General features: G+C 49.5%; 1 protein-coding gene across 5 annotated transcripts in view; it reads left to right on the plus strand.

Annotated features, from left to right (window-relative positions):
* The window catches only part of KIF9 (kinesin family member 9), a 37,409-nt gene extending 19,056 nt beyond the window's left edge, over positions 1–18,353 (plus strand). For 3 of the 5 annotated variants that reach the window (XM_032770636.2, XM_075062147.1, XM_032770639.2), the window contains 6 exons: positions 1,810–2,007; positions 3,688–3,896; positions 8,454–8,633; positions 10,342–10,457; positions 14,692–14,796; positions 16,529–17,053. In XM_032770636.2, coding sequence (XP_032626527.1) covers positions 1,810–2,007; positions 3,688–3,896; positions 8,454–8,633; positions 10,342–10,457; positions 14,692–14,796; positions 16,529–16,636 — 916 coding nt within the window. In that variant the 3' untranslated portion in view covers positions 16,637–17,053. Of the gene's footprint in view, positions 1–1,809; positions 2,008–3,687; positions 3,897–8,453; positions 8,634–10,341; positions 10,458–14,691; positions 14,797–16,528 lie in introns of all 5 variants that reach the window. The other 2 variants (XM_075062145.1, XM_075062146.1) reach the window with 2 other exon arrangements.
* The last annotated feature ends 8,865 nt before the right edge of the window (positions 18,354–27,218 follow it).

The raw sequence follows: 27,218 nt of genomic DNA on the forward strand, positions 1-27,218 counted from the left end.
TCAATGAGAAGGTCCTGGCCTACTAGGATTGGTGTTGATACAGGGTTGTGGCCTGATCACAAAGACAATGGGCAGTGGGAGAAGCTTCCCCTTGGGGAGGTTAGACACTGCCCCACCTCTTCTGGCCAAGGCTGTGTCCCCACTTGCTGCTCTCAGCCCCTCCCCACAATGGCCCTGGCTGGGGTGGGTGCGAAGGGGGCTGAGAGCTCCACCCTGGCCGGAATTCCAAGCCCTGAGCCTCTTCCCCATTCTACCCCTTCTGCCCAGGGCCCCACCATAATCCGACCTCATTCCCCTACTTCCCCCCAGGCCCTGCCCCCATTCCACCCTCACTCCGCCTCTTCCCCCCAGGCCCTGCCCCCACTCGCTCCTTCCCTCAAGCTGCCCGAAGACCGGAAAAGCTCTGTGCCCCTGCCATGGCCCCAGGGTCACAACAGGGAGTGAGAGCGCCTCTTGCCCTGTGGCTGTGGCAGGAGATTTTTCTGGGGGCCTCAAATCCACTGCTGCCCCACTGGTGGCATGAGATTTGGGCCTCCGTTACGTACCGCCCATGACAAAGACCAAACCTGCCCCTAGGAATGCGTCTTTGCACAGTCAGCATCAGACTCAAATCCGTTTGGTTTTGTGGAAGTCAGGTATGTGCAGGATTTACTGCAAACGACTATTCATGTTTATTACAAGTGGCACCTTAGGACAAACCAAGAATGGGGCCCCATTGTGCTAGGTGCTGTACAGACTCAGAGTAGTAGATAGTCCCTCCTCCAGGCAGGCACAGGATGGGGAAGGGATAGAACACATCAGCAGAGTGACCAATGTGATGGCAGCACATGGCATGTTAGTGGCATGGTTTTGTTGTTGGGTGGGTTTAGTTAGAAGGTGATCACCAAAATGGGAACGGAAGTGGGGTGAGAGGGACAGGGGAGGGGAAGCAGAGAGTAAGAGGAGCAGATGTGGAATGAACCTGAGCTAAAGAGACTAGAGGGAGGGTTGGTGCAAACAGCCCATCAGCACAGGGCAGAGAAAGTCCAGTCAGAACAGTAAAACGTCCTCTGAATGTCCAGAGGCCCCTGTTCTAGCTGCTTCTGCTCCTGCTGGCTGGAGTCTCTGGCTGGTTTCTCCTTGTAGTTGTTCCCCAAGACCACATGGGGGAAGGAGGCACCACCTCAGTCCTAGTACCCCTGAGTGGGGGGCATCTCCCCTGCACGTTTTTGGGTCCAGGAGGGGTGCTGGGGTGTGCTGCCCTGGTTGATGCCAGAGTGCTTCTCCACACTAACATGCAGTGTCCATTGTCATCTCTTTCATCTCGCACTGGGTGTCCCTTGCTGAACAAACTCACGGAGGCCAGTTTAAGGAGACTCTTCACTCTTCTTCCTTAAACTGGACTGGGGGCTAAGCCAGGTCTTCTGGACTCTGCAACGGGGCTCCCTTGAGGGTAGATGGGGGTCCACTGCCTGCTGCTTGCTCCAAGCAGACACTTGTATATTCAGTCTCTTAATGTGCCCTAGCCAGGTCCGTGTAACCTGTGCATGTGAATGGACTTCATGAGAACCTTCACAAGAAGTTGATCCTGCGTGTGCTGCTGTTCCTACAGATTTTATATTCAGAGAGGTCCCTCTAGGTTTGCAAGTAGGGAGCTGTGACAGTAGAGACAATGGCTCCTGGCCCACTGAAGTTGGCAGAACTTTCACTGTTAACTTCAGAGGAGAAGACTCAGACCTCCAGTTCTTGAATCAGAACTGGTTTCTGCAGTGTAGTTTTAGTATCAGTGTTTTGTCATATGCCGGAAATTAACCATCTCTTTCCTCTTAGCCCCACTACCAGGAAGGAAGGATTAGGAAGCCCTGTTTCGGGGAAAGATCTGGATTCTGTTTCCCCATCAAGGAGTCAGCTGGTAAGTTCCGCAAAGGATTTGGATGTGAAGGAGGGACTACTACGGGAGCAGGATGCAGCTAGTATTGAAACACATCGCTCGGAGTCAGTGCCCAAGGAGGAATCCCACCGACCAAGGTAACCTTTCCCCTTAATGAGGCACTTTCCATTTGCAAAGCTAAACAGGTGGGGTCATCCAGGCTGCAAAGCCAGACAGAGTGCCCAGTCGCTGAGCTGGGTCTGTGATAAGGGCACAGGGGACGGGGCCAAGGCTGAGAAAATAGTTCCGTTTAGCAAAAGGGATGCGTAGTGTTAGCTGTCCTCACTCCATGGTATTTGGCCTAGGTTTCCTGCTCTAACACCTTGCTGTTTGCAGTGGTACTGTAATGGGGCACCATGCACATACATGGGGAGTGGCCTGTGTTTGCATTTCAGTGCAGTAATAATCAGTGTGGTGTGTCTCCTGATTTTCTTCTCTTGGATTTGGCATTCCTGTCACTTGCCACCTGGGGATTGACTTTGCATCCTGGCTTTGGATCCAGCTCCCACTAGCTTCAAAGTGAGCTGCAGGGTAAATTCCAGCCATTGCACCCAGCATCCGCCCTGTTTCTGCTCTCGGCTGTCGAAAACACGTCCCTGCTGCCAACAAAGGCAGCAGTCCCCTTGGACATGTTTTTCAGTAAGCGATAGCAGCCCTAACATTTTGTTCTGAGCTACTAAAATGTGACCATTGTTCAGTAACAGAGCTGATGCTGCTCTGGGGCTTTAGATTCGCAAACGCTTAACACTCATTAACTAATTAAGCCTCACATCCCCCTTGTGAGGTAAGGCTGTCTTATCATCATTCTCATGGTGGGGATATGAAGGCATCTGTCTAGCTGTGTCACAATTTTTAGGGGATCAATATAGGGTAGGCTCCTTTAAGGTAAGAGATGAATAACTTGCCCCTGTCAGAAGAGTTCTCTGAAGGTGAACCATTATTTCTATGGATTCACACTCCTCACCCCTCTTGTAGGTTCGCCCAAGAGTGTGGCTTCCTAGGGGATACCTGTGGGAAGGTAGCCCAAGGGTGTGGCTCCCTAAGGGAGACCGTGAGAGGTTAGCCCAAGGGCGTGGCTCCCTAGCAGAGACCGTAAGAGGTTAACCTAAGATGTAGATCCATAAAAAATACCGGCACCATCTTAGATCTTTGCTGACCACTTTCTGGTTCTCCTCCCCTGGATTCCCAGACTGGCCTCAGAGGCAACAATTCTCAGAAGTTTGGATCCATAAGATCCAACATTCTGGGATGATTCAACTGAGACAGCTGCTAGGGAACTTTGCTTCTGCGTAAGTAACCCTTCTTGGTGTGGTCGGGCTTGTCTACACTTAAAAGGCTACGCCTTTGCAGCTGCACTGCTGCAGTGTGTCAGTGAAGACGCTATGTGTGCCAATGGGAGGGCTTCTGCTGTCAGCGCAGGTACGCCACCTTTGCAAGAGGTGGTAGCTATTCGACAGGAGAGGCCCTCCCACTGACATAACACCGTCTCCACTAGGAGTTAGGTAGGTGTAACTGCGGCGCTCAAGGATGTGGAAGAGCAATGGAGTCATACCAGCATAAATTGCTTGTATAGGCCAAGCCATCCCGGGAGAGAAGGAGGCCTGAAGGTTAGCACAGTGAGAGCACCGTGAGGCTGCAAGTGTCGATAGGTTCTGAAAGTGCCCATGAGGTGTAATTTTTAGACACTGATTATCAGTCCAGTCAGGTGCAATAAGTAACCCTGAAGCTGGAGCAACTGACCCTTCCTGTGTTTTCTCCTTCTCTGAACCCTGGTGCAGTTCCCCTCCCTCTAAGCTGGTGGCATTTGAGGAGTTTAAAATCGAGCGAGGGAGTGAGATCAACCGGATCTTTAAGGAGAACAAAGCCATCCTCAGCGACAGGAAGAAGAAAGTGAGCGAGATCACCCACAGACTGAATCTAATAAAACAGGAGATGGACATCACCAAAGAGGCCCTCGGGGCCCAGAAGAAGGAGAGGGAGGAGCAGGGTAAGTGGCATACAGAATGGATCGGACAACACAGATCTGAGCAGGGAGAAGGGAGAGCTTGTTTCATTTCTCTGAGCTGTAACTGTTGGAACACGTTAAAGGACACTACTGCTGTGCCACAGGCTGGAGTGGCAGCCAGAGGGGTCTGTGCTGTACCTCTGCATCCTGGCCTTGGGTTCAGCAGCCAAATCCACTGCCTCATCCCCTTGCACTTCAACCACACGGAGCCCAGTGACTCAGGCTTTCTGCAGCCGAAGTGAGTTTCAGCCAGACTGAATACAAAGATATAGGGTCTAATTCTCCACATGGACTTCAGCAGAGTTATGCTGGCATAAAATCGGTGTAATGAAATGGAGAATTAGGCCAATTCACTGTAAAACCCATTAGATACAGGGTAGACATCATTCTATTTGATTTGATGGGTCTGGCTCAGTCCCTGACATATGAAACACCACGCTCCCCATCTGTGTGAGAATGCCTCAAGCATAAAACGCTCTAAAACAAAACAAATGGAAAGAAGACTCGAAACGGCACCAAATTCTAAGAGAGTCAATTCTTTCAGGCCCTGATCCTGCAGCTTCTTGCTCATATGTACTGCGACACCTGCACGCTGTCATGCAGGTTCCTAGAGTCAGAGATTCTAAGTCCAGAAGAGACCACTGTGATCATGTAGTCTGACCTCCTGTATAATACAGGCCAGAGAACATCCCCAAAACAATTCCTAGAGTAAAGCTTTTAGAAAAACATCCAATTTTGATTTAAAAATTGTCAGCGACGGAGAATCCAGCATGACCTTTGGTAAATTGTTCCAACAGTTAATGACTCTCGTCATTAAAAATATACACCTTATTTCCAGTCTCAGTTTGTCTAGCTTCAGCTTCCAGCCATTGGGTCATTATACCTCTTTCTGCTAGACTGAAGAGTTCAATATTAAGTATTTGTTTCCCATGTAGCTACTGACAGACTAATCAAGTCAACCCTTAACCTTCTCTTTGTTAAGCTAACTAGATTGAACTCCTTGAGTCTATCACTATCAGGCATGTTTTCTAATCCTTTAATCATTCTCATGGCTCTTCTCTGAACCCCTTGAATTTATCAACATCCTTCTTGAATTGTGGACACCAGAACTGGACATGGGATTCCACCAGGAATGACACCACTGATTTTTGCCCAATCATTATAGCAACTCTTTTACCAGGAGCATCTTCATGTAGGGTCCAGTTCTGCAAAGTGATGAGCTCTCTTGGCTAGCTAATGAGCAAACTCTGCTCCTGTTGAAGTCAGAATGAAGTGAGGGTGTTTAGCACCTCCTAAGATCAGTCCCTTAGTTCAGTGACTTGGGTCTTTACTCTTGTATTTCATATCTACAAACTGGTGGGTTTATTCTGGAAGCTGGAAATCACTAAAGTAACATAATCAGAGCCAAACATTAGAGAAACAACTGCAAACTCTCCAGATGCAAAGGCAAGACAGGAAGAATAGTAAGAGGCCAATATGGCTCCATCAGGAGCTCTTTAATGACCTGACAATCAAAAAGGAATCCCACAGAAAGTGGAAACATGGACAAATTGGTAAGGAGGAGCACAGAAGAATAGCACAAGCATGTAGGGGGGAAGTCAGAAAGGCTAAGTTACAAATGAGTTACACCTAGCAAGGAACATAAAAGAAAATAAGTTATTTAAATACATTAGGAGGAAGAGAAAGAGGAAGGAAAGCGCAGGTCCACTGCTTAGCAGGGAAGGAATACTAATAACTGATGACATCAAGAAACCTGAGGTGTTCAATGTCTATTTTGCTTGTTTTTACTAAAAAGGTTAATGAGACCAGATACTCAACACAATATAAACAAGGGGGAAGGAACACAAGCCAAACTAGGAAAAGAAAAGTTTAAAGAATAGTTAGATCAGTTAGATGTGTTCAGGTCAGCAGGGCCTGATGAAATTCATCCTACGATACTTAAGGAAGTAGCTGAAGCAGTCTCTGAACAGTCAGTGATTATCTTTGGAAACTCCTGGGGGACAGGTAAGGTCCCAGAGGACTGGAGAAGGGAAACATAGTACAGTAAAAGCTGTGTTATCTGGCACTTTGTCAAGCTCTATTAACCAGCATTTCTGATATGTCCCAATACAAATCTTTGGTCTAGTAACTGGGACTGGTATACTGCCCAGGAGGTTATGCAATTGCATATTCTGCACTCTACTTTTCTGCAAAAGAGGAAGAAGACAAGCAAGCAAGCTGATATCAAGGATTTATTCAAAAAAGCAGCTTCCAGGGGGTGTCATTGGGCTGAATCTGTAATGACCCTATCTCCTATACCGTCTACATCTATAATAATTACTGTTGATGATGACGACCCTGAGGCACTGCAAGATCCTGAAGTGCCTTCTGAATCATCAAAGATTAAATAATGTTCAGTATAGTTTTAGTATTAACTGTATTTTTAGTCATCTGGGTGTACACCATGCGCTGCCCATAGTGATATGTAGTGTCATAATAACCTACCGTAGAGAAAACTTTACCTGTATACACCTAAGTGCTTGGAGAAACCAACCACTCTGCAGTGCAGTACGACTACTGGATTGGTGAGTACCTGTAAATTATTTTGTACTTTATTCATGTTATTGTGTTCTAATTCTTTGAAAATTGGTTCCATTGGTAAGTATAACCAAAGTTTTTGATTAACCGGCACCCCCCATTTCCCCAACATGCCAGATAACAAAGTTTTTACTGTATCTGTCTTTAAAAAGGGGAACAAATTGGACCCAGACAATTTTGGACCAGTCAGCCTAACTTTGTTTAATTTATTGCAGTATCTTTCCAGGTATCAATCAGTTTGTAAGCACCTAGAGGATGATAAAGTTATAAGATTAGCCAGCATGGATTTGTCAAGAACAAATCATGCCAAGCCAACCTAATTTCCTTCGTTGACAGGGTCACTGGTCTAATGGCTGGGGGGAAAGCAGTAGACACGATGTGTATTTTGATTTTAGTAAGAATTTTGACAGAGTCCCACATGACAGTCTCAAAAGCAAATTGGGGAAATGTGGTCAAGATGAAATTACTGAAAGGTGGGTGCACAACTGGTTGAATGACCCTAAGCAAAGAGGAGTTATCAGTGGTTTGCTGTCAGACTGGGAGGGCATCTCTAGTGGGGTCCCGCAGTGGTCAGTCCTGAGTCTGGTACTATTCAATATTTTCATGAATGACTTGGATAATGGAGTGGAGAGTATACTTATAAAAATTTGCAGATGACACTAAACTGGGAGGGGTTGCAAGCACTTTGGAAGACAGGCTTAGAATTCAAAACAGCCTTGACAAATCAGAGAATTAATCTGAAATCAACAAGATGAAATTCAGTAAAGATAATTGTATGACATTTAAGAAGAAAAAAATCAAATTGACAGCCAAAATGGGGACTAACTGGCTAGGCAGTAGCACTGCAGAAAAGGATCTGGGGGTTATAGTGGGTCACAAATTGAACATGAATCAACAATGTGATGCAGTTGTGAAAAAGGCTGATCTCATTCTGGGGTGTATTAACAGGAGTGTCGTATGTAAGACACGGGAGGTAATTGTCCTGCTCTACTCAGCATTGGTGAGGCCTCAGCTGGAGTACTGTGTCCGGTTGTGGGTACCACACTTTAGGAAAGATGTGGACAAATTGGAAAGAGTCCATAGGAGAGCCACAAAAATGGTAAAAGGTTTAAAAAAATCCAACCTATGAGGAAAGGTTAAAAAAAACTGGGCATGTTTAGTTTGAGGGGGGACCTGATAACTGTCTTCAACTATGTTAAGGGCTGTTATAAAGAGGGTGGTGATCAATTGTTCTCCATGGCCACTGAAGGCAGGACAAGAAGCAATGGGTTTAATCTGCAGCAAGGGACATTTAGGTAAGATATTAGGGAAAAAAAATTCTAACAATAAAGATAGTTAAATTCTGGACTAAGCTTCAAAGGGAGGTTGTAGAATCCCCATCGTTGGTGGTTTTTAAGAACTGGTTGACAACCGCCTGTCAGAGATGATCTAGATTTATTTGGTCGTGTCTCAGCTCAGGGGACTGGACTTGATGACCTCTCGAGGTCCCTTCCAACCTGACATTTCTAGGATTCTGTGGAACTATGATCAAGGAGAGGTTTTCAATGTGGGAGATAGCTGGATGCTAACGGTCTCTGGAGGGTGACTAGTTTATCTCCAATGTCTTGCCTTAACAGGCCAGTCCTGCTCTCAGTGACATCAGTGAGAGTTCTGCAGTAGGAACAATGGGTGCAATCCCTAAGTGATACCTTCACACAGTCTGTCTTGCAAGAGTTAGCAAGGCAACCCAATCGGCCCACTCTTAGTCATGTACCTCTTGGATTAGGAATGTATCATAGAAGATTAGGGTTGGAAGAGGAACTGTGATCTCAGCTAGTTCAGTAACCCATCCCCATGCCACTGGGAGTAGAACAGTGTATCTAAGGAAATCTCAGTTGTGTGGTCAACCTCCATGTATGATCCCTGTTCTTTGGCACTCTCCTTCCACTCGTGAGAAGCTGTCACGTCCTTCTCACCTTGCAGGGGAATATATGAATGAGGAAGGACAGATCATAATTGACGAGGAGGAATTTTTACTGGTCATGAAACTTAAGGATCTGAAGAAACAGTACAGGTCTGATTTCGATGAACTGCGGGACCTGAAAGCAGAAGTCCAATACTGTCAGCATCTGGTGGATCAGTGCCGCAACAGACTAATCTCAGGTACTCATATTGCTGGCCAGAGGTTTGGAAATGGCATGCACTTTTTGCTGGTGCATTCGATCACACTCAGATCTCTAAGCCCTGCACTGTGCTCACAGAACAGGTGGGCATATTTTTAAATGAAATAATTTGTCCCTGCAGAATTGGAAGTCTCTAAAATTCACAGACCCTTGAGTCCCAGGGACTCTTGAGTCCCAGTGACCCTGGAATGTGATTTTGTTAATCACCATTGCAGCTCATATTCTATAAATGTTACCCAATTTCTAATGAGACACTTAGCTCCTACCGATTCTGTCCTCCCATGTTAACACAGTTACTTCTGGATCAGATGCCAAGATGCAACTAGTAGTAATTGAATTCAGCGAGACCAGGATTTCACCCATCGTTTTGTTTGACACAGAGACTTGTGGTGCAAGCACAGCACTGGGCCAAGGCTTGAACCAGGTGCTGCAATTTTTGCACCTTTCCGAAGCCCGTAAGAGGTCAGTGCGCCTCAAGTCCCAGTGTTGCAGGATGGGGCCTTGTGTCCGTGGGCTTTGGTCCATACACTTTAGCATGGTACCCTCCCCACTCGGATAACACTTGTTTCTGGTATGAGTTAACTTGGACAGATATGCAGCACCCCATCCCAGGCACCCAGTTTGGGCCTGGTTCTATGCTTGGGTCCTGGATTTGACCCAGTATTTCTGATGACATTAGATGTATCAGTATCAAAGTCCTCGGCATTTGGAAGCTGCTCTGTTTTCTACAAACATGCCGGGGCACAAGCTTGCATCTCTCAGGAGCAGCCCACACGGAAACAAATGCCTTGTGTTATTCAGGTAAGTACACACAGGACCAATTCCTAACCATTGGCTCAAGCGGGATCAGGATTTGGCCGATATTTGGAGCAGCTGATGTGCAAACAATGGTGTGACCATTGGTACGAACACACTTGGTGTTTTCACGGAATGCAGAGGTGACTTGTTTGGACCCAGGTATAAAGTCAGTGGCATTATAGACATGTCAGTAGTGCCTAGGAAAAGCAGGGCTCCGTGTTTGGCTTTCTTCATTCTTCCATACTTTCCAGGACATAAAACGAACACAGGACATTCCTGGGGAATTACTGTGCTTCTCAGGGCTTAATTCCCTCGGATTAGGCCCTAAAGCAGAACATGCCAGAGGAACAAGGCTTTAGAGACGTGTGCCAGGGAAATGCATATTATATTAGTAATAAGAACACAGGTTCCAGCAGCGCTGCACTGCCTCTTGTGCATTCTCAGTTGCTATTATGGGATGGCAAGGGGCTATGATGCTCATTTAGCACTGGAGGCGAAGTCTGACCAAAAATGTGCTGACTGCTTAAAATTGCTTCTTCCAAGTTTCCAAATGTCAGACTGAAAACTGTTTTCATCTCTAGCAGTATAGGAAGAGCAACCTCTAGAGGCCACTCAGATTGTTCTGATCCGCACATTCCCTATGGCTCTCGCAGGGGGCAGAGACTGTTTAGTGCCTGCTTCCTATTTAAAGGTGGAGGAGTATGACTAGCCCCTAAACAGCATATTTCCGCTGATTGCGCCGCTCGGGTCACCAACTATGGTACAGATTTAGATTGCTGTGGAGGTGCATGTCTAGTCATTGTGCAGCATGCCAGGAAAAATACAAACCTGGCCCCCTTTGTTACAACAGCCCTGGTTATTGTCACCCCCCCACCCCCCTTGTCTTACAGAATTTGAAATCTGGTACAATGAGTCCTTCCTTATCCCTGAGGATGTGCAGGAAGCGATAAAGCCTGGAGGCAACATCAGACCTGGAATGATTCCCATGAACAGAGTCCTGTGTCTGGTGAGCTGTGTTGGGGAGTCCTGCTTCCCTCCCTGCTTGACAGCGGTGTGTCATCTGTCGTCACAGGCACGACCAGTGCTTGGGGGAGGAGGGAGGTTTGCAGCTCTGGCCCTTTTGGGGGTCAGTGAGGTGTAGCACTGGAACGTCAGCCAGGAGAAGCAGACGGCAGCTCCTGGCACATGTCTTGTTTTTGTGGTATTGTTTTCTTTTATTCATGGTCCCATGAACAAACCTTCTATTGATCCAAGGGCATGACCATCCACTTGATGTCAACAACCAGGCACGTGGTCAAGAAGGCACAGGGAGTGACTGAGGGGTTATTTCTAGTCTCTATCATCAACTAAATTAAGAACATAAGAACAGCCATACCGGGTCAGACCAAAGGTCCGTCTAGCCCAGTATCTTGTCTTCTGACTCTGGCCAACACCAGGTGCCCCAGAGGGAACGAACAGAACAGGGAATCATCACGTGATCCATCCACTGTCACCCATTCCCAGCTTCTGGCAAACAGACGCTCAGGACACCATCCCTGCCCATCCTGGCTAATAGCCATTGATGGACCTATCCTCCGTGAATTTATCCAGTTCTTTTTTGAACCCCGTTAGTGCCTTGGCCTTCACAACATCTTCTGGCAAGGAGTTCCACAGGTTGACGGTGTTGCATGAAGAAATATTCCCTTTTGTGTGTTTTAAACTTGCTGCCTATTAATTTCATTTGGTGACCCTTAGTTCTTGAATTGTCATGTCTCCACCTATTGGCCACTGCCACTTAGCCAGACCGCTGCAGAGAGATGCAATCCCTGAACTTTTCTCCTGCCTGAACATGGGCAGTTCTCCTAACAGTTCTCATTCTCCAACCCTTTTCTCATTAATATTGCTCTCCTCTGAACACACTCTCCAGGCTTCTTCTTTTTTTTAAAATGTGGGATTCAAAACTATAATGCTGTTTGACATTGACCTGGGGCCACCAATCCCAGAGAAGCTCAAAACACTTCTCATTCTATAGCCATACAGAACCACTGAAATGCAGCTACCTCTGGGGTATACCACAACAGCTGAGACCCAAATAGTATTGAGAAGGGTGGAGTTACTTTGTATTACATATTTGCATTATCCCTGCTTAATCCTGCAGATCCTGACCATAGCAAGGGGATCTGGCAGGTTTATTTTTTTAGAAGAAAAATTGAAAAGGAATGATTTTGCCACCAAATGTTCCCTTATTTGGAATATAAAGCTCAGAATTAAGCATTACCTCCCAAACTGCTCTAGAAAGACACATTAGAGGATTTTTCAAGGGCAATCATGGTAGGTGCCTTCCCTCCCTATTGAATTACTCCACCTCCAGAGTATAAAGAGCAGGTATTAAGTGAGGGCAAATGAAGCAGGTTTGTTCTTAAAGTTATCGTTGAACTACAGACAAATACTTATACAAGGATCATGGTAGATTAAAAAAAAAAAAAAAAAGGAGTTAACTCTGTCCAGAACAGCCCAAAGGGGATAAACACTCATAGTGAATGCACCTATTGAAGTCAATGGCAAAACTGCCACGATGCCAATGGGATTAGATTTCACTGTTCACATAGACAAGAAGACACATCAAAAGTAACTTCTATTAGAAGTAACGTAACCCTGTCTAGTTCTAGGACTATTCAGAAATTGGACTAACCTCATCTCACCTAGTCATGGTTCACCCGGAAGACAATCTCTGGGCTTTTTTTCCAACATCTCTTAAAGGAGAAAACCAGCTAAGGTCATGCAGCCTAGACTTGGCAGTTCAGATGTCCTGGCTTCTCCTGTGCTGTTTACCAGCTCAGAAAGTCCAGTCCACCAAACACCTCCTTAGAGTGTGTTTTCTAGCTCTGGGCTCCCAACTTTGAATCACAGCCTTTCCCCACACAGGCTTCCTGAGTGGTTTCCAACCCTGGACTACTTGTCCTCCTTACGAGTCGGGCCCAAAAGGTGCGGAAAAGGTGCCTCGCAGCTCCCTCCGACTTTTGATGCTACAGGTTTACATCACAAGGTTGTCCTGTTTATACAAACCAGTACAGCAGTTGCTTTGCATTGCATTATTCTTTTCTATTAAGCAAGCCCCAGCTCTGGCTCTGTGGGAGCAACACCCAGGCCTGTGCCCTTTGGTTTATAGTGGTGTATTTGATCATGTCATCCTATTTTGCATTTGTCTGTATTGAATTTTAATTTAATGATTCCATGCCATTGCTCCAGTGCCCTGGAGCACCCCCTTCTGGGCAAGCATGCTTCTGCAGCACTCTATGTGCCTGTGTTTCCCCACAAATTAGGGTTTCCAAATTTGGATTACACCAGGATTATCTGCATTTTTGCCCAATCCAAGTTTCTTTATTGGTACAGTGTCACCTTATCCTTCCCCCAAACAGGAGGATTTACCTTGTTCTAAAACCCAGCATCCACGGACAACAGTAGTCTCTCCTCCTTACAATTCTCCCCATTCACCTGTTCTCAGGGCTCGCTCCCTAGAGACCAGCTTCACCCCTAGCTCAGGAGTCAAACAGTCTTTTAATATTATAGGTCCTGCCACCTTTTCCCTTTCCCAGCTGGAGCCCAGGACTCCAGGTGCCTCTTACCAGGCCCGAACACTCTCCTTACCCTTCTGCTGGAGGTTTCAGCAAGCAGCCCCTCAGCCCTGCTGCTGTGTCCCTCTTGATAAGGCCAAGGTGCTTTCCATTTAGCCCAGTTGGGCAGCTGGTAATCAGTCACAGGTGCACCGGCCTCTCCCACTCCCTTTTAAAGGGCCAGTCACCCTCTGACATTCATACTGTAGATTTAAGCCCATTCTCTACCCAATTTCTGACCCCTCCCATTTGTATATTGTTCATGAACTTGACTTCCACGTTCTCCAAGACGTTCATGAAAAGACAAAATATATTCCTGAGAGTGATCACTTGAGACCTGACCCCAACGCACTACCAATCACTGTCAGATTTGGGTATCCTTCAAACGCACATTTCTCTTCAGTGTCCTCATGCCCTGTGTGCTGGCGTGCTGGACAAGGCGAGTTTCAAAGGTGAGCATTAAAGGAGAGGGCTGTTCGGGTAAATGCATCAGTGGGTGTCTGTCCAGCAGCTTCAGTGAGTCAAAGCCCACCAGGCACATGTGGCATTAGACTTTAGACTCTGCAGATTAGTCCTTTTCCTGCTCCAAGACACCCCACGCCGTTCTTCTGGCCTGCAGCAGAGAACAGGGTGTCCTGGATGTAGCTAGCGATAGAGCGCAGCTGTGAGAAGAGTTGCTTCTTGCCTACACCTGCTGCTGTGGCTGGCCAATAGAGAAATAACAGAACCGCCTGTCAGAGACTAAGGTGCTGACTGGCTGCCTGTAAACTGCTCAGGGTTCCTTGTATACCCCAGGCACTGAAAGGGGAAGGGGTCTCATCTCCAGTCCATGTCTTTCTAGCCTCTTATTTGGCCCCCAAGATCATACTGTCTGAGTGCAGCATCACAGGAGATTAACTTCCATTCATGTGAAGGGCCTAGATTGCCCTTCATTGATGAGAGAATCAACTCTTTCATTTGCAGTCGCAGATACCTCTGCAGCCTCCTGTCTAATCCCCCATTGTTCATACAGGGTTGGCATTATGGGGCGCATTCACCAGCAGAGCGTCCCCTCAGGTCAGGACACAGCATTGCAGGGACTTTTCCCACTCTGTCGCCCCCCTCCACCCCTTTGTCAGCTGATCTGTTTCTGCAGTTATCTGTTCTGAGTAATTCAGCCCTCTGGACTGGTCACAGGTAAAGCTCGATCCCATTCCAGAGTAACCGAAGTCTAACCAAAGAATCCAATTAAATGTCCAAACAGTGATTCTTCTGCCCCTCTCGGGTTATGTTGCATTTCCCCTACTTGCAGGTCCTGCAGCATTCCTTCTCTGCTCCCGAGGCAGAGTACGGCCTCCCGGGGCATTCTCCCCAGAGGCCCTGCATCTTAGCAGGTTTCCCTTCCCCTTCTCCCAGGGACATTCCTGATTCTCCCAACCCCAATCTCAGGGCTTCCCTGGGGTTCCGATCACTGGGTCTCTGACTGCGTTTCCTTGAGTCTTTTAGTTCTGAGGCCCAGGTGTTCACCCTGCTAACACCTGACCCCTTAGTCCCACCCCCTCAGGCCGGGGTGCAGTTAACTGCTGCACAGGTGGGGCTGGCCCTAATCCCCCTCCAAAGGGCCAGTCACCCTGTGACAGCTGAATTCTCGCCTTCTCTTCCTCCCAGGATGAAGATGAGCAGGAACGGTTTGACCGGCTGCAGGGGGAAGTGCTGCCAGCCTGTCCAGATTCCACCTCTTTCTACAATGCCAAAATGAAGACTGATCAGAAGGTAGCGTGAGTCGGTGCCGGGCTGGTAGTGCAAACCTGTGCCAGGATTTTCTGTTGGGGGTAAACGTCCCCTGTGCACAGATGGGGCATCAGCAATACCCTCTGAAACGGCCCCCGTTCAGTTATCCAGCACAAGGAGCTGTTTGCAGCCTGTTCACCGCTCCCTCTCCCACCTCGGGCACTGGCTGAACTCTGAATTTCTTCCTGTCACCTCTGCTGATAACTCTAAGGGCCAGAGCCTCAGCCAGTGTAAATGGCTGTGATGACAGTGGCGCTACACTTACTTACTGCAGCTGAGGATCTGGCCACCGTGGCTTGGTTTCTAGTGCTCTGGCACTGCTATGGGGCAGTCTCATAATAACGAGACACTCAGGACTTCCCCTTCCATGCCTGGCAGGGGCTGGGAGCACCAGGCAGTAGGATGCCCTTGACATGTTACTGTGGACGATGATTCTTGCTGTGACTTTTAACAAAGCCCGGGAAGGGACTCAGGATGTAGCTGTTCTCTGGCTCAATGGGGAAATTCTACATATTCAACTCTGTGCTGGGGAGCAACTAGGAAAACTGGTGAGAACATGGTGCCTGGCATAATCAGGTGGGGCATATCCTACAGTCAATCACAGAGCAGGCTGACTTCGGGCCGATGTTCTCACCAGGGCAGCTAAGGCAGTGGGAGCAGAGAACCTGGGCTCTGCGAGCAGATCCACCTGCTTAATATTGTAGCAAACACGCACAATATTAGGTGCTTCAAAATATCACCAATTATTACACGAGGCACAATTAGCCTGTGGAACTGATATCAGGATATCACTGAGGCCAAGAGCTTAGCAGGATTCAAAAAGAACTGTATCTGTATGGGTGATTGTCACAGGATGGCTGGCCACCCCGTGACTGAAACAGGTACAGCTCCCCTGTGCCAGAGCCACGTGCTCCCCGTTAGCCAAAAGCAGGAGATGAGAGCAAGGGGGCGATAAAGGATCAGAGGGAGTTCAGTGAGGGCACAGAGAGAAAGGGAACTGCAGAGTAAAGCTGCAGGGAGACAGGGTCTCATGCAGGGAGTTGGGGCCAGGCACTATAACCTAGCTGAAAGCTTTGTTTTTACTTTGGGAGAAGGCAAAGAAGACAGGCCCAGCCCTGCATCTGCTCAGGCAGCAGGAAGGGGCAGTACCTTGGGGAGGAGGGGACATGCCCAGCTTAAGGTGGGGTGGAAGATGGGTTTTTGTGATTGCGTTTAACACCTTTGTGTTAATACAGAAACGAAACCCCAAGAAAGAGTGTGATTGGCCGAGAGGCTGTGTAGAGTTTGTTTAAGGAGCCCTGGAGAAGGGGAAACGGGGCAGAGCATGGCAGAGGCAGCCCTGGCCCCATGGGCTGCTTGGGTGGTAGCCACCACGTTACAGTAGTGGCCACATCCAGGCTTACTTAGTAAGGATTCTAAACCAAACACCCCCAAACCAACCTTCAGCTGGGGACTGGTAATCCCATAACTGCCCACCAATGGGTTTCTTACCCCTTCTTCTGAATCAGGTGGGATGGGCCTATGTTGGAGATGGGCTATGGATTAGGAGGGGCTCTGGCAGTTCCCATGTTCCTGATGAGAAAGACTTTTCCAAATAAGTGTGATGCTGGTGAAAGTAATTTTATGCCGGCTCCCATAACCATCTCTGCATCTCAACTGTAGGCCTGAAGAACCGACACCATTTTAATAACTAGATCTTGTTTTCTGTTATCAGCACAAGTACTTTAGAGCCATGGCCGCCCTCCAGAAAATGCACAAGAAACCTGGACTCATCACAGCTACGGTGAAGAACAAACCCCCAGCGGCACTCCATGTCATATAGCAGGTGCAGGGCAGAGCCATTTGCGTTGTGTTCTATACAAGGAAATGGACAAATTGACCTCAGAAAACTGTGAGCATTGATTTCCACAGGAGACTTCTCAACAAATAAAACTGGGCTAGTGACAAGCTGTTTTGGTTCACTAGAATGAAGGTTAGTGCTAGCTAAGGTAGAGGAGTCATCAGCCAGAGAGGAAGATAAAACACGTTTGTTAATTGAACTAGGAGAACTTGTTTCCCTGACTCTGAAAAATGCAACGCCTTGGCAGGGCAGGAGTGTGCATATTACAGGTACGCTGCAGAGGAAAGAAACCAGAGCTTGTGCCTCTTTGTGACAAGTGAAAAGGCCTGAAGGGTTCTTCTCTTTCTCATATATTTTAACATTAGAAATACCAGGAGTGGCCAGGCCAGGCCCCTGGTGGGGTGGATCCAGAGAATTCGGAGCTTCTGAAATGTTAGAATCTTACCCCCCACTCCAGCCGCTTGATGCCAGGTAAAGTGGCCAGAGTGACACAAAGGAGCTCTCAGCATCTGTCTACGCTGCACACTGAGCCCGGGTCTGTGGGAACTGGGCTTCTAGTGTTTCCAAGCCCATGTGTGAGCAGCCTGCTGCACTGCAAGCCTGGGGTTACGGTTACTGGACCAGGTCTCCCAGCCGCGCTAACACGTCCATACTGCGCTACGCTGACCTTCTGACTCAGGTCTGTGGCTTGAGATGCATCCAGGCTGCATAACAACAGGACTGGGACCCAAGTCACAGCAGGACTCGGGCTCTGCTAGCAGGGTCCTAGGAGCTGAGTGCCTGCTGACCTGAGAGACTCATGTGGGGGGGGTGGGGGGCTTGAGCTCAAACCTGAGTCAGAGCCTGGACTTAGAGTGCAGTGTAGGTATACCCTAAAAGCCCTCGATCCAGCCGATGGAGCAGCTTTGTGAAAGAACGGAAGAATGCAGCCACAGGTGGTCCTATGAGGACCCCCTTCCTCTTGATCTTGAGGGCACAATATTAAGGGAGAAGAAAGAGTCAAAATCTAACAACCTACTGCTGCTGGGGCACCTTCAGCTAGTACTAGTCAGGTATCATGTTGGGCCAGGATTTTAAACAATCTTTTGACTTCGTGCACAATTGCTTCTTGGTACAGCTGGTTCTAGGGCCTGCTCTCAGTTTGGTGCCAAATACATAAGAATGGCCATACTGGGTCAGACCAAAGGTCCATCAAGCCCAGTATCCCATCTTCTGACAGTGGCCAATGCCAGGTGCCCCAGAGGGAATGAACAGAACAGGGAATCATCAAGTGATCCATCCCCTGTCGCTCATTCCCAGCTTCTGGCAAACAGAGGCTGGGGACAGCCTCCCTGACAAATAGCAATTGATGGCCCTATCCTCCATGAACTTATCTTGTTCCTTTTTGAACCCTGTTATCGTCTTGGCCTTCACAACATCAAATAGCAGAGTCCTTGGAAAACCTGCAGGAGGCGCTCTGTCAGATGCCCCAATGGAAAGGTGAGGGTTGCCCCTGCCTATCCCCAAACATTGCCTGTGCAATATGTCCAAGGCTTTAGCCTGGTTAAGGAACATCTGAGGTCCTGTCTACAGGCCAAATTGCAACCACATTGTAACTGCGTCTCCTGCCTGGCTGTACAAGTGGAGATGAGTCAGGTCTTTACTCGTGTGTAGTCTTCTCCCTGAATAAATCTGCTCTGGGTTTTGTTCAGCCCTCTAATTACCTGCTCGATCTCTCTGCTTTGTAACCCTGTCTGTTAAAAGCTTTAGCTGCCTCTCTGATTTTCCAGGGACCAGATTAGGGACCAAAATCTGTTCCCCTTTGTCATGCAGGGTGGCTCTCCTTCTGTGGAAGGCAAGCAGGATTTGGCGTTAGCTCAACACTAAAGAGAAGGATCCACACCCTAGATCTCTAAAAGCCTTATGTCACCATCCCAAAGTGAGCGAGATCTGAGGCAAGGCATGGCTGGGTGGTATGTGTGTAGGCTTTCTTGGTGGCCTTGCCATATGCCCTCTGTCCTCCAGAAGCAAAGGCATGATTCCTCTATGACTCCCCTTTGCTCCAGGAGCATACCAACTTGCTGCTAATCCAAACCAACTGTAAATTACTACCCCTGAGATGCTGGCTCAGCTGTGCTGGCTGGCCCTGTGCGGGTGGGAGCCCTTCCCCACCCATCTACTCATTGCATGGGGTTGGTTCACCCCCTTATTCCTCTATACTCTATGCTCCACTTAGGAAGGAACAGTCAGTTTCACACATACAGAATGGGGAGAAACTGTCTAGGAAGGAGTATGGCAGAAAGAGATCTGGGGTTATAGTGCTCTATTCTGCGCTGGTTAGGCCTCAACTGCGGAGTATTGTGTCCAGTTCTGGGCACTGCATTTCAAGAAAGATGTGGAGAAATTGTGAGAAGGTCCAGAGAAGAGCAACTAAGAAGTGATTAAAAGGTCGTTGAGAACAGGACCTATGGAAGGAAGGCTGAAAGAATGGGTTTGTTTGTTTGAATAAAGAGAAGACTGAGAGGGGACGTATGATAGCAGTTTTCAGGTATCTAAAAGGGTGTGCATTCAGAGGAGGGAGAAAACTTGTTCCACCTTAGCTCTAATGATAGAACAAAGAAGCAATGGGCCTAAACTTTGCAGCAAGGGAAATTTAGGGTTGGACGTTAGGAAAAAGTTCCTTAACTGCCAGGGTAGTTATAGACACTGGAATTAGATTGGCCTAGGGAGGTGTGGAATCTCCATCTCTTGGAGGATATTAAGAGTAGGTTAGATAAATGTCTATCAGGGATGGTCTAGACAGTATTTGGTCCTGCCATGAGGGCAGGGGACTGGACTCGATGACCTCTTGAGGTCCCTTCCAGTCCTAGAGTCCATGAATCTATACAAGGTCTGGGTAGCCTGTGTGGGGGCACAAAGGGATCTTGCTCTCCCTATCACCACTGCATGGGCCATGGACCAAGAAACAGTTGAGTCCAAGGTCTGTTTTGCACACACTCACACCCCAGCAGCTGAGAAGCAATTCTATTTACCTAGCTTATGTGTCACAGTATTGATTTAAAGCAGCATCCCCCTCAACGCAGAACTACCCCTTTCCCAGAGATCTTGGCATGATCTTTCCTGGAGGTTCTCCAGGCTCTCAGGAGGAAGGCTGACAGCCAGCAGCCTGGAAGTGCCACAGCAGACAGTGTTATTCTCCCAGCCAGCTGTAATCATCTGCCACTGAGCAGAGCGTCTCGAAGGCCTGCTGGAAATCCTCCTCCTCGCGACCGTATCGCCAGTACCAGTGGAGGTAGGCATTGGTCTTGGACATGGCCTCTGCTCTGGCCACCACCTGCTGCAGGAGTTCCGCTGAGCTGCTGTGGTTGATGCAGACAGTCAGCGAGTGGCTGTGACATCTGGGCTCCATGATGTTGAGAGAGTCTGTGGGACAGAAAGTCATCTCTTCACCCAGACATATTAATCCTTCCCAAGAGGTCTTCTCCCACCCAGAAAGGGTTAAAAGGGACATATGGTACCTCCCTCATTCTTGGCAGGGGAAAGCCCTCTGTATTCTAAACATCCAGCCTAGCTAAACTAAACTGAAGTTCCATCTACCACTGCGCAGGTGTAACGTTGGTCTTGCAGCAAAGTGCAGAGCGGAGTTATACAAAAGCTCTATTTCTAATACTACGCACATGTGAAATCTTCCAGGACCTTATCCCACTCCCCTGAAATAAACAGTCACCATGTGACCGGGTACAAGCCACTCCTCTACCTCCCTCTCTTTAAGGTGGGGATCATACTTCCCTCGTTGGAGTGGTGTGATGCTTCATTAATGCATGTAAAGTAGGGAAGATCCTCCAGTGAAAGCTGCAGCATAAATTGGCCCTTGAAACACAACTCCACTGGCACCAGCTCAGAGCCGAGGACATGGACACACCAGTGGGTTTAGCCTCTACTCGCTGCTCCTCAGTCGCTATCGGACAAGGGCCTCAAGAAGTGTATTGATTGCACTGGGCCTGTTTCACACGCTTGGCTAACATCACAAGGCAGAGGTGTGTGCAGCTGGCTGTTCTCTCCCTTAACATAGGGTTACTGATCTGTGTGTCTATACGAAAACTAATGAATAAAAAGCTAATGACCCTACTTCTGAGTGTGCAATTCCCTGCTGGTTCTTCCTAATGTCACACTGAGGGTTGGTCTGTGTTTGGACAGCCCCCAGCATAATGGGCTCCTGGTCCATGACTAGAGGCTACGGTAACACTGCTAATAATGAACACACGGATTCAGAGGTTTCTGCAGCTGTCGTCCCTGCTGCTGGACCTGTCTTTGTCCATCGGTTTTTGACAGGCAAACAGCTGGGTCAGAAGGAAGGAGCCTTCCCCCACAGGGTCACTGCAGCTCCTACCCGTTTTTGCTTTGTTTTGCTGCCTTTTCTCCCTCCTTTCCCATTTTGCCCCAATCTCTTCCCCTGTCCCCTCTCTCCTTCATTTCTCCCTTCCAGTCCCTCCCACAACTGCATCGTTTGGGTGCGAGGGGCCTATGCACCTTCTAAATGAGGAGGTTTGAGGGATGAGCCAGTGAATCTGAGGTCACCTCTCTCCAAATGTGGGAGACTCGACAGTGCTCCCGGTGTCTCTGCTCAGCAGGGTCCCAGGACTGGACTAGCGAGGGTGCTGCGGCCAGGACAGGCTGCCTTACAGTTACGGGAGAGAAGCTCCCACAAAGCCAGCAGCACCAGCTAGCTCTGTCAGCCTCTCCCTCCTGAGCACCTCACTATGGAATGGACCAAGGATCCGGAGTCCCCACATTCTGAGGGAAGCTACAGAATGAACCGGAGAGTTCCAGGCTAGGCCGCAGCCTGGGAGAGTGTGGGAGGTGAGGGCACTGCTCCGTGGGTCAGTCATGATCTATGCTTAAGCACAGTGCTGGGTCAGCAGCTAGGACCCCTCTGCTGAGACCTCTGCTATTAACTCTTCGAGCCAAGACACGTGCTTGAGTGGAGTCTGAAATTGCACAGCGAGACTCCCGAGGATATCTGAGGGCAATATTCACTAGAAGTGAAGTGACCTAACAATGGTGGACTAACTGCGCACAGCAGTAATGAATCGTTTGGCATGTCATGCTATGCTCTTGTGTCAGTGGCTGCCCCACTGGTAGGGTGACAGATGTTCGATTTATTGGGACAGGTGCCCAATTTTTGGTTTTCTTATATAGACTCTATTACCCCACCATCCCAATTTTTCAAGTTGCTGTCTGTCACCCTACACAGGAGACTGTCATTGTGGGGCACAGTGCTGGACGCTCTTCGGAAAAGCAGCAAACGGGATTGTCAGAACAGGTCACCAACCATCGATCGCGCTCAGTCTGCTCAATCCGTGGGCCTCTTCAGTCGATTATGATTCTGACCACGATGGTGAAGTGCGGCGCTTGCCCAATCCTCACTCTCTGAAGCGGCCAGACAACCAGAGCCTCTGCAGCCGGGGGGGGCAACACTGCTTTCGCCTCTGCATGAAGCATTGCCCCACAGCTTCATTGGCCAGGAAGGGAACAGGTGACAACGAAGTTGGAGGGGTGCATCCAAGAGGGGCAGCGTGCGGAGCCACGTGCCCCCACGAGGGGCTGCAGGGGCATGTTGGCCCTCGGGAGTGGCATGGGGCTTGTGGAGGCAGGGAGCCTGCATGCCTTGATTGGGGGGCGGCATAATGTGTACCCAGGGGAGGCACAGCCACCTTGAGCCTGCCCGATGCCAGCCCATACCTTCAGCATCCGAACCCTGCCCTCAGGCCCCAGCCCTGAGCCCCCTCCTGCATCCCGAACCCCCTTCTGCACCTCAGGCCCCTGCCCCAGCCCCGAGCCCCTTCTCAGAGCCAGCACCCCACACCCCTACCCGAACCCCCGCTGCCGGGGCCCAGTGAAAGTGAGTGAGGGTGTGGGAGAGCAAGCGAGGGAGAGAGGAGGGGGTGGAGTGAATAGGGTGGGGTTTTGGGGAAGAGGTGGGGTAGATCCCATGTTATCCTTAAATTCAAAAACTGATCATGAGCATAAAAAGGTTGGAGACCCTTGATCTAGAGTGAGACTGTGTTGACCTAACTACATTGACCAAAGCGCTACACCTCTCACGGTGGAGTTCAGTCAGCGTAGTGGGCGAATTACGGCGGTGGGCGTGCCATTTGAGTGTAGACATTTACAGAGTTAGGCTGACTGGAGCTTCCTTGTGTCAACCTAAGGCTGTGGTGTAGACAAGGCGCTACTCTACTTCTCTTTCCTTCCTTCCTCAGCTCGCTCCAACCAGATATTGCCCACCCCACCTCACTCACTGCCCCTCTCCATCCCTCCCTCCCCACCAAATCCAAGCCCTCCCACATCTCTGTCCCTCACCTCCATCCTTCCACCTGCAGGGACCCTTCCCCTCACTGCCAGCATCCTCCCCCTCCCCTTAGCCTGAGCCCCTACTGAAACCTGCTTCCCCAGGCTGGCTTCTAGCCACTCGGACACTGGCCAGTCCTCAAGGATCAAATAGCCCCTGGTTCCCTTAGAGCGAGTAGGGATGTGAGCTGCAACCTGGCTCATTACATTCTGCCTTCCTACATAGCCCACCCAGCTAGGCTGGGCACAGTAGAGATTCTCAGGGTGTCTCCACAGCAGTGGGCCAGCCGCAGGTATCTAGCTGCTGTGTAGACGTACCCACAGTGACCTCGACCTGAATTCAGTCCAGGGATACGTGGAGGCAGCTCCACTGAAGTCAATGTTTCTGCTTCCACCAGGCTTGAAGTGGTTCCTCATGTACCAATAGAAAGGACGTCTTTGTGGTTAAGGCCTGGGCTTCAGGAGACCTGAGCCCAGTTTCTGGCTCTGCCACAGACTTCCTGTGGGACCTTGGGCAAGTCCCTTAATCTCTGTGGGTCTCCCTTCCCTTTCTGTAGAATGGAGAAGAACGGTCCTTCATTATGCGTCTGCCAGGATAAATGAAAGTGAGTTTCTGGGGGGCTCAGCTGCTACGGTGCTGGGTGAGATGCAAGTGCTTAGACAAGACCAGCAAAGAGTTCAATGGACTTGGTGAAGTCTATGCAGGTTTTCAGATGCCTCCCCAGCCTGTGACCTTTTCTCCAAAGCAAAGAAAACCTCTCTTGAGCACAAGGAATGTGTGACGCTCTGGTCTGACCTTTGCAGACTGGCTGCATTTGTCAGCCTGCCCGATATCCCCAGCAGCCACATGCACAGAAGAGGGCCCAGCAAGACTGACCTGCCCAGCAGTGGAGAGGGAAGGGGTTCCAAGGAACACAGCGGTAAGCTTGCTTCAGCTTCCTCAGCACCGAGTCACGGGACAGAAGAAAGGTGTCCTCTTGGTAGCTGTGGGCTACAGCGAGCACAGAGGTGCTATAATGCTGCAAACAAGGCAAGCTAAGGGCAAAGCAGATCCAGGGATGACCTTCAGAGCTCTCCCCCAGCTGGCAGGGAAGGGTTCTCCTGTCCCATCTTGAACACTTCCTGCCCTAGAGTTGCCAAGTGGGGTTTGACTCTGAGGGACATTTTGATCACAAATCTAGTTGTGTAGGGAGAGGGATGCCAATGGACTCGTATGGCCTGCTGGCTAGAGCAGTAGACTAGGACTCAGGAGACCAGGTTCTATTCCTGTCATGTTCCCATTTTGGTGTCCCAGTGGGATGGGGTGAAGGTGGTGTCCACACCAGCACCTGTACGATGGGGACAATAATACTCCTTTCCTCCCACCCTCTGTCGGGCTAGACGGTCAGCTTCTAGACACCTGCTAGGGGTCTGTCCAGTGCCTGGCGTAACGGCCTCAGACTCGGTTAGGGTCCTCTAGCTTAGAGGTTCTCAAAGTTCATTGCACCATGACCCCCTTCTGACAACAAAAATTGCTACATGACGCCATGAGGGGGGACTGAAGCCTGAGTCCGTCTAAACCCCACTGCCTCAGGCAGGAGGGCCAGGGCTAAAGCAAGAGCCCCACCACTCTTGGCAGAGGGGCCAAAGCCAAATCCCAAGGACTTCAGCCCTAGAAGGGGGGCCTGTAACCTGAGCCCCCCCCCCCACACTCAGTGGGGTAGCCTTTGGGCTTAGGCCCTGGACCCCAGCAAAGCTAATGCCAGCCCTTGGTGACCCCATTAAAATGGGGTCATGACCCACTTTAGAGTCCTAACTCACAGTTTGAGAACTGCTGCTCTAGCTGATACCCGTGATACAGACCACAATAGGTATGGGAGGGACAATCGCACAACTCTACCTTCTCAGCAGATCAACTTTTAAAGAGACCAGTCCCCCAGGCAAATTTCTGGTTGCCCAGAGGTCCCATCCTGGCCTGCATTTAAATTTAGAGGTTTCCAAATGTATTTCAAGGCAGATGAACAGAGGTAGGGTTTGTCCCTGCAGGTAGCTGGGATGTTTTGGAATGTGCAATCTTGATGACCCTGTATCTCATCTTGAAGGTTGCGAGGCATAAACTCGAAGCCAACTGGCAGCTTAGCTTTTTCTCTTCTCCCTCCCCCAGCCAAGGGCCATGGAACACTACCACAGGGCTTTCCAAGGGCCTGTTGGCTCAGGCCAGACGCAGGTAAAAGGGAACTTGTCTATCTGGTTGATGTTCTCTCCTTCGACTACCCGAGTCGTCGGTTTCACTGAAAACTAAGGGGCAGAGCCTGAACTTAGTCAAACTAAGGTAAGTCCGTCACTAGGCCTCCAATAAAAAGAGCACAAACAGCTGCATGGGTGCAATGTGACAGTAACACCAGAGCATCAGGGAACGCAGCAACGTGAACTCTCCCACACTGCATGGGTCTCACTCCCCTCTCACACAATCAAGCTGCCCAACAGGTACCATACAGGGGGAAGTGTCTAATGGCCGTGCAATGGGTGCGCAGACACCACGGGTGCAATGCACATGTGCAGTCATCCCAAGAAGAACTTTAGTTTTTGCATTTAATTTCCAAACAAAGGGGAGATAAAAGTGGCCCAAGCCCATTAGAAATTAAATAGGTCCCCACTCAGCCTTGACCTCACTCGAATGAGGTGGGAACGAAAAGCAGACCCCATGTGTCACTGACGATGACTGGGTGAGGTAGGGGCAGGGTCAAATCATTGTTGCTTTGATTCCCTGAGAGGTGAAAGGCATTTTCTGCCAAGCTATGTTAGCCAGGCAGCGGTGCACCTGCAGTCTTGCCAGCCCCAAGTGAGTGGGGGTCTGGCTGTGTCTCCCCTGCAGCGTGTGTCAGCAGAACATATGCAGCTCAGGGCTGTGAATAAACCACCCCCAGGCTGACATAAGTGCCGGCGTGGACAGTACTCAGAGGCTTTCCCGTCGCCATGGCTACTGCCTCTCACAGTGGTGGTTTTGTTATGCCGATGGCATAGAGCGTCTTCACCAGACATGCTGCAGCAGCACTGCTGTCACAGGCACCAACTTCACCTCTTTCCTCTGCGTGTGCGACCCCCTGCTTCTGCTCCTGGTCCCACCCCCACTCCACCCCTTCCACGAGGCCCAGCCCCCATTCCAACCCTTTCCCCCAAGTCCCTGCCCCAACTCTGCCGCCTCCTCCCCAGGGCCGGTGCAACCATTTAGGCGAACTAGGCGGTTGCCTAGGGCACCAAGATTTGGGGGCACCAAAAAGTGGCGCCCCCCCCAAATTTTTAAATGGTCCATTTTTAAAATGGAGCCGGGACCAGCGCGGGGGGCGGTGAAATTGCTGTCTGCCTAGGGCGCTCAAAATCCTAGCGCCGGTCCTGCTCCTCCCTGCCCCTATCCCACTCTTTCCCCAAATCCCAGCCGCAGCCCCACCTCCTCCCCTGACTGTGCCACATTCCTGCTTCTCCCCCTCCCTCCCCGACAGTGCCAATGTTTGGCAGTGGCCGGGTGAGAAACGCTGGGAGGTGGGCAGAGGAGCAGGGATGCTCAGGGGAAGGGGAGGAGGAGGAGGAGGAGGTGAGGTGAGGTGGAGGGGGCAGGGCTTCCAATGGGTGCAGAGCACCCACTCATTTTTCCCCATGGGTGTTCCAGCCCCGGAACACCCACAGAGTCAGCCCCTATGACCACTGTTTGTGTAGACAAGCCATCAAAATAATCAAAATAATTAAAAAAAAAAAAAAAAAAAAAAAAGACTTTTAATCTCATGAATTTAAAGCTAAACAAATAATCAACATTGGCTTTTTCTTTGTCTGCTGTTTCTGAGCTCATAAGGTTCATATTTCCAAACTTTTCTCCAGACCCATGAGCCTAGAAATTTACTGAAAACTGAAATTCTCGTACAACTACATGTTGCCAGGAGGAGAGGCTTTAAGAATAGCCCCAGCTCCCACAAGACTTGTGATAAAATGGAGACAGCCTCTGCGGGCAGCAGCAACAGGAACTTTTCATCTTCTGGAGGACTGTGCAGTGTGTGTTTGTAAGAGGATTGCTGACAATCTCCCTCTTGTAAGCGGCCCACCATCCTCACAGGCCAGGTTCAGACAGGGGGATGTCACAGGAGTTTCAGAGCGTCACAGGCTCTGCTTAAACCCACCGTGTGGGCTTCTGTACTTAAAATGTGGCCCACCATCAGGTGAGAGACTCCACAAGAGTCTTGTATTGGTCTCTTAAATTAGCTGC

This window comes from Chelonoidis abingdonii, chromosome 2 (assembly GCF_003597395.2).
Source record: "Chelonoidis abingdonii isolate Lonesome George chromosome 2, CheloAbing_2.0, whole genome shotgun sequence".
NCBI lineage: Eukaryota > Metazoa > Chordata > Testudines > Testudinidae > Chelonoidis > Chelonoidis abingdonii.